At 41.3% G+C, this 7,607-nt stretch overlaps 1 protein-coding gene across 2 annotated transcripts in view; it reads right to left on the reverse strand.

The window, feature by feature from the left end:
* Positions 1 to 7,607, reverse strand: part of cdh23 (cadherin-related 23) — a 253,324-nt gene that overhangs the window by 43,659 nt on the left and 202,058 nt on the right. The window contains exons 29-37 of one of the 2 annotated variants that reach the window (XM_053501261.1): positions 7,201 to 7,349; positions 6,250 to 6,385; positions 3,872 to 4,260; positions 3,540 to 3,641; positions 3,416 to 3,418; positions 3,140 to 3,289; positions 2,849 to 2,977; positions 1,023 to 1,151; positions 517 to 744 (exon numbers count right to left, since the gene is read on the reverse strand). In XM_053501261.1, coding sequence (XP_053357236.1) covers positions 517 to 744; positions 1,023 to 1,151; positions 2,849 to 2,977; positions 3,140 to 3,289; positions 3,416 to 3,418; positions 3,540 to 3,641; positions 3,872 to 4,260; positions 6,250 to 6,385; positions 7,201 to 7,349 — 1,415 coding nt within the window. Of the gene's footprint in view, positions 1 to 516; positions 745 to 1,022; positions 1,152 to 2,848; positions 2,978 to 3,139; positions 3,290 to 3,415; positions 3,419 to 3,539; positions 3,642 to 3,871; positions 4,261 to 6,249; positions 6,386 to 7,200; positions 7,350 to 7,607 lie in introns of those variants that run through there. The other variant, XM_053501262.1, reaches the window with a different exon arrangement.

Consider the following 7,607-nt stretch of genomic DNA (forward strand, 5'->3'; position numbering starts at 1 on the left):
CAAACTTGCAATGCTGCTTCTGAATGAAGAGGAAAACCAAAGCAAAAGCGTAGATTAAAGTGACTATACCTAGTGAGTGGTCGGGCAGCACCGCCATATTGGACAGTGATGATGCTTCAACATTTTAATAGAGAAGAGCTTAAGTATAGAAGAAATATCCAAGCAATCTGCTCCTGAAAACGACTAGGGGTTTTTAAAAAAATATATCTTTTCTTTCTAAAAGCTTTGCGTTACTTGTTGTCAGGGTGTTAAAAGGAAATTGCATCAGGTTGCAATGTCTTTGCTCATGTCCCGCTTCTGCTGCTTGAATACACTCTGTGTTGTTTCGCTCCTCCACTAGACTCAACTTCTTACACACACATGACCTTATAAGGTACTGGTCAGGGAATTTCCCCAAAAAGGACCCATAGACAGGAAGTTACCATGATTAAAATAATATTACTGACACTGAATCATCATTAGCATAAACAGCGTTGTTGTTTCTGTTTACACACTCACTCACTGAGACTCACTCACCGACAGTGGCGGCATGCCGTCGTCTTCCACTGTGACCGTGAGTGTGTACTGCTGCTGTCTCTCTCTGTCAGGAGGTGAAGGTCTGGTCACGATCTCTCCGCTCATACGGTCCATTCTGAACGTTAAATCCTGGTTGCCGTCTGTGATGTAATATGACAGCACGGCGTTGGCTCCGATGTCTCGATCTGTAGCTACGACACGCAAGACTGACGTACCCCCACCTACATTCTACAGAGAGATACACACGTGGACAGTACAGTATATGGTAGTGGTTCAGGTTTAGCAATAAAGGTTCTGGCCTATTAATCAGAAGGGTTTGAGTTATCAATCAATTTCAAAATTGAGTTTAAAAAATGTATCCATGTGACTTTTTTAAGGAATTTCAAGCATATTTATGAATAAACACACAAGATAGTTGTTTTGTCCTGGCTAACAGACTCTTACGGACTGCTTTCAGCCCCCAAGGCTCTAATTGGGTTTACTTGGCAGGCTGAATTTGCACTCACCTCACTGACACTGACGTTGTAGCCGCGAGGGCTCTGAACAACAGGAGGATTATCATTTACATCCACGATATTCACAGTCAAAGAATGATCCGTAAAACGAGGAGGGGAGCCGCTATCTATGGCCCGAACCTGGACACACATGCAAAGTATAAGGAAATACTGTGGGATAAGGTTTGAAAGTCTGATGGCCATGACAATGAACAGTCTGTCTCTCATTGTGGTTGGGTTTTAGGGATCGTCAGCAGGCCCCTGAACAGAGAATTGAAATGTGTGCGCTCGGGTTGTAAAGGCTAGAGACAAAAAGCAAGGCATTGAGCAAAAAGAGCAAGTAATTGTATCATAGTAAACAAAGATGCTTTTTTCCTGATTGGCTGGAAGAAAATTGCCGTACACTTCATTCTAGTTTTTATGGTTTTACCGTATATTACACACTACAATAATATGATAGGATGAGAGGCACTGGAATGTTTAACTATATAGCATTCAACGTCACAGGTGTTCTACCATCAATAATTACACTAACTGTAGTTGCAGTAGGTGAAAGTAGGTCAGTACGATCTGCCATACTGAGAAGCAAGTTACTGCCTGCCGAAACCCGCACTCAGAACCAGTGAGAACAGAAGCACTTTCAAAAAGTAAGCACATCTAATAACGTCATGTCATCTTAAACAACACTTTGTCTGCTTAATAATTGCTTCTAAGTTGTTCCAATTTGCTTCTGAACTGTCCGAGTTGTTTGGTTCACGGGTAACACAAAGTTAACCAGCCTTTACGGCGAGGTTGAATCTCAAATACCTAACACATTATCATGTGCACTACATTATGCACCCTACTTAGTGCCTTTCCATTTAACGCTATTTGGGATTTAACTTGGTTAATGTAGCTGATATTCTAAAGTGGAATAAGTTTAAAAAAACAAGAAAAACAGGACTGTAAACCACTCCTATGGTGTATTCTCCTCAACTTTAGTAAGAATTTAAAACCACTTTTACCCTTGTTAATGACACTATCTGGCGGTTGCCCGCTCCACCAGTCGTGGTTAGTTAGTTCTACCAGATGTGGAAGGATATGTGTTTGAGGAGCAAAACAACTGGCTAAATAAACAAACAACCCATAATCTGTTAATAAAATGGTGTTTATGGAACTCTTATAGAAAAGTAATATCACACCTGAGGTCATGCCATTGTGCTGAACATCAGTGATGATATACAGCACAACAGCACTAATTCGTGTGTGATATTGCTTTATTAAACACTTTAAGATATGATGTCATAGAAATATAATACAATTTGGGGCGGTAGCTGTAACTCTGGTTAGTGTCAGGTGACATCATATCACCCCTATAACACTAAATGTGCTCTGAAATGATTGTTTTAAATAATAATTTGGCAACAGTAACACACATCCTGTAAAAAAATTTAATTCTGCATGTTAAGTGCCCCTCATTTACAATAACTATAAATTCGGTCATGCTAAGTATTTCCAAATGATCATGAACAACATGAGACTTGTAACTAATAAACTGTAGGTTTCAGTACATGTAAATGTTTAAAAGTTATTAAAACAAAGAGAAATTATACAAGATTAAAATCAACCATAGGAACACTGGTGTATTGGTGTAAAGCCTTTCGCAATGTGAAGGTGAGAATGTGAAGGGTTAGTATGTTTGCCAAATGTCTGCCGGTAACAAACCTCTATCTATAAATCAAGTGCAAGTTGACGCCTCTGTTGCTTTCCTCGTCAGCGTGCACCCCAGTAACAGTAACAAGGCGTGTGTCATGAATGAGGCGTGTGTGTTGTGGATCTCCGACGTGATTCGTTCTCACCTTAAGCAGATATCGGTCCACTGCTTCTCGATCGAGAGGAGCGTTTACATAGATGTCTCCGAAGGTGTTGTTGATGGTTCGGATCTCAAATATATCCCTCATGTTTCCTGCAACCAGCGTGAAGTTTACCTGAGAGGAGAGAATAAAAAGGCATGAGAAACAGCAGAATCAACAAGTCTTTTGAAAAAAACAGATGACTCCATGTCTAAATAAGTCCAAGCGTGGCTTTATCCCTGATTAGTTGTTATCTTAGGTCCTACTAGGACTGATACCACACTTTTTGTCTCTCACCAGTCCGTTCCTCCCGGCGTCTTTATCCCGTGCTGTCACCATGGCCACTCTCTGTCCGTTCGGCGTATCTTCTGGAACGTAAACCGATAAGTCTGACGTGAGGTCAAACTCGGGGCTGTTGTCATTCTCGTCAAGAATGGTGATAGACACCTGTCAAAAAAATCAAAAACAAAAACGTGATAAACAAAGATTTTGTAATAGTTACAAAAATGATTTCAGATTTACAGTATGTGCAGGCTGAAACAAACAGTCCATACGTAATAAACCATTTCTTACCTTCTACAAATGGAGAGTAGTTGGGAGAAAAAATAATGAGAAAGCATTTAGGTTATACATGTATATATGTATATTTTAATACTTTATGGCAGCATTTTGTTAAATTCAGATTACAAAAGTTTACCACAGTGGATCCTCTTTTAGGGCCTCCGTCATCAGCAACCACCGTAAGAGTATAAGAGTCGCCCTTCTCTCGGTCTATCAGACCAGTCACAGTGATTCGACCCTGTGAGACACACACACACACACACACACACACACGTATTTCACAGATTTTAACATGTTAAACTGTGCATCATGTTTGTCTGCTGCTTAACAATGGATGTCACATGCAGCCAAACCATCCCTTGGAATGGACATGGAGGTCACTTCTATTTTACATGGGCTCAAAATAAAGCAAATACTTCTGTAACATATTTAAAATTAAGAAGTGGTTCCTTGGTTAAAGTTTCTCACCGTGACAGCATCTATCTTGAACAGCGCGAGAGCAGCGGGCGACGTATCGGGGTCGAAGCGATACGTCAGCTGATTCAGGTTATCAGCTGACTGAGCTCTAACTTGGATCACTTCTGTTCCCGTGGCGATATTTTCCCTCAGGGATGCTTCATACCCGGCCATCATGAAGGACACAGCCTCGTCCAGCTCATTCAGCAGAGTGACGTATACAGTACAGAAGGCCCGGTTAAAGGGAGGAGCTTGGTCTGTTGCTGACACATTCATCAGGTAGCTGGTCTTGGTCTCATAGTCGAGATAATCCACAGTGGTCACTAGTCCTGTACTGATGTCCACCTCGAATTTACGGTCAGAACCAGAGATGAGCGCATAGGATACAGCACCTCCGTCCCCTACACACAGGATGCAGAGATAAAGAGACAGTTACCATTACCATAACCAGCTAAGCGGAATCACTGTAGTTTAACTTAAAACTAGAAATGTAGCAGCTGACATGCGACTACAATATGTGTTGTTATGGATGACAGAGTTAAGTTAAACGCAAAAAGATGTTAGCATGTAAATTAACGTTAGCCATCATAGCATTTTAGCTAAGCTAAAGCAAAGCTAGCTAGCCTGTGGAAATTGACAAAGTAGACATGTTCCAACCGACAGCCAGGCTCTGTTCATTCCACCCATATGCCCGTTTATAAATTAAATGGGATTTAATGGAGATCAGCTCCTGCCAAGATGGCGACGACCTGAGGTTGCACATTTGGCCTTCAAAACTGTTTTTCAGGAAACCTACGGGAAATGTCACAGAGGGTTTATTAAGTTCTTTTTATAAAGTCTATGATTAATTTATATATATATATATATATATATATATATATATATATATATATATATATATATATATACAGGAATATACATTATTATTGTTATGCAGTTTTTGTTTTAGTGGAAGGCTCTTCCTGGGAGGAGTCACTGTTACAGTACGCCATAATTTATCCCATTTCAATAATATATTTAATAGTTTTCAAAGTTTTCTAATCAAGACTTTTTTTCCCCCCCCCAATTTTTCTCAATAATTTAGTCGTGTCCAATTCCTCCCCGTCACTAGGGGGCTCCCACATTAAGTTACTACTACGACTCGGTCGAGAGGGCTGAAAACTATCATGTGTTTTCTCCGAACTACATGACGCCAACCGACCGCATCTTTTCAAACTGCTCACTCACGTACCGTTGGGGGTGGCGTAACACACTCAGAGGACAGCGCTATTCACTCCTTTCACTTGTGTGAGCTCACAGACGCCCCTGATTGTCTGTAGAGCCATGATTAACGTGGGAGCACTATTTTTTAATTTAACACTTTTTTATTAGTGATGATTTAGGCTGGTGTATTAATGGTGCGTTAATCAGAAGTGTGAAAACCACAGCAATATTACATCAGCCATCATTAACTTGGTAGGCAGGAGGACGACTGGTTCAGACGTCTAGCTTTAATGTAGGGTGCGTTTGCATTGTTTGAATCATGAAGAATTTAAAAAAGCAAATGTTTTTCGGTCATTGTGCGATAGTTGGACTTCTGCATGACTGACGAACAGCATGTATTCTGACCACAGTTTTTACTTGTGACTGTTTTTTTCCTACAGCTACTTCACACTTGTGTCTGGTCAGCTTGTGCAGAGGTTCCGCAGCGCTGCGTGACTGTCAGCTCTTTTACCGACCCTGAACATGGATTGTATTCTACCTCGGTTGTGCGTTGCCTCGAAAAATGTTTATCTGACAGCCAAATAACATACGCAACTCTTCAGCTAATATCAATAACACACCAGATTTTCTAAGACAGGGAAGTGAGACAGGGAAGTCATTACAGATGTCCTAGGAGTTGTGCGTCACTGGCAATAATGGAAAAAAAAAAACATAACATGCAAGTTGCCATGTTCTCAAAAATAGGCTGGAAAAGAGGAAAAAACACGAATCAAACCAAGACGACAAGCCCATTGTAAGCACTGCCTTTCTTGCCAATAAGTAGCTCTTTTTGACATCCTACATGATCTGCTGGGAATACGCAGATGAAAGGATGCATTTTTACTATGCTATCAACTCAAAACAATGTGGCATCACCAGGAAACCATTAATGCCACAGTGGGCATGTTAACTAATTACTCATCTCTAGTGCAAGGCACGTTGCAAGGGCTGTTAGAGCGTTTTGCAGACATGGATCTGTTTAAATGGAGAAAATATTGAATTCCAATACAACAAAATCCAAACAGCTTAAAGGTGTGCTTGGGATCAGCTGGGAATCAAGAACTACATTGAGATTTAAATCACATTTAATCGGCTGTATAAACACAATTCTACAGTATAACTTCGGGAAAGGAAAACACTCTACGCACCTGTGTCTGGGTCAGCGGCTCGTACAACGATCACAGAGGTGCCGATTCCAGCTGTTTCTCTCAGGCCAAGTCTGTTGTACTGTTGTTGGGTGAACACGGGACGCTCATCATTCACATCCTCCACATACACAATCACCTAAGGGAGACAGAAGGGGTCAAACTTCCTTTGACCTTCCGAAGACTTAACATTAGTTTTTTAGAGCATGGCGTAGGGGATATCTCTCTCTAAATATAGTTAATCTGAAAATGTTATATATATATATATATATATATATATATGATATATAGTCTATATAGAGTTTGAACATCTCACGGAGCACTGCTCAATCCATCATCCAAAAAAGGAAAGAGAATGGCACAACTGCAAACCTACCAAGACATGGCCGTCCACCATAACTGACAAACCGGGCAAAGTGCATGGTGGTGGCAGCATCATGTTGTGAGGATGCTTTTCTTTAGCAAGAACAAGGAAGCTGGTCAGAGTTGATACAAAGATTAGAAAAAATGGAGGAAGCCAAATACAGAGAGACTAGAGCGGAGCTTCACCTTCCAACAACCCTAAACATACAGCCAGAGCTACAGTGGAACGGTTTAGATCTAAGCATATTCATGTGTTAGAATGGCCCAGTCCACACCCATGTCCAATTGAGAATCTGTGGTAAAACCCTTACAGATGCTCTCCATGCAATGTGACTGAGCAATTTTGCAAAGAAGCATGGGCGAAAATTTAGATGTGCAAAGCTGGTAGAGACTCAGACTTTTTTTTTTTATCATTTCACAATGATGTGCCACTTTGCATTGGTCCATCATAAACATCCCAATATTATACATTAACGCTTGTGCTTGTAATGTGACAAAAAGTGAAAAGGTTCAAGGGTTATAAATAGTTTTGGAAAGCACTGGATATAAAGCGCATAGCTCAAGTCTCTACATGTGTGCATAGACACACACCCTGACGGAGCTGCGCATGCTGCCCTGGTCACTGTTGTACGCCTCCACCTCCAGCAGGTGAGAGCTGCTCGTCTCCCTGTCCAGAGCCCGCTGTCCTCGAGTGATCAGGCCAGACAGGAGGTCTATACTGAACTGACCGCCGCTGTTACCTAGACAACAGAGACACACAAACACTATTACACCTGCACACAGTCAGTTTAAAAAGACTTCAATTCATCAATAAAGAATCACAGGTAGAGTTCGTGTGGCCTCGGACAGTTTGCCTCCTACATAATTCAAGTGAAATATTCAGTGTGTGGTGGACCACAACCCCAGAAAACAAGCAACACTAATAGGGTAGAGCGTGTGTGTGGGTGTGTGTGTGTGTGGTGCCGGGAAGCAGTTATTAAACCACAATCTTCATGGCC

This window comes from Clarias gariepinus, chromosome 8 (genome assembly GCF_024256425.1).
Source record: "Clarias gariepinus isolate MV-2021 ecotype Netherlands chromosome 8, CGAR_prim_01v2, whole genome shotgun sequence".
In the NCBI taxonomy this organism is placed as follows: domain Eukaryota; kingdom Metazoa; phylum Chordata; class Actinopteri; order Siluriformes; family Clariidae; genus Clarias; species Clarias gariepinus.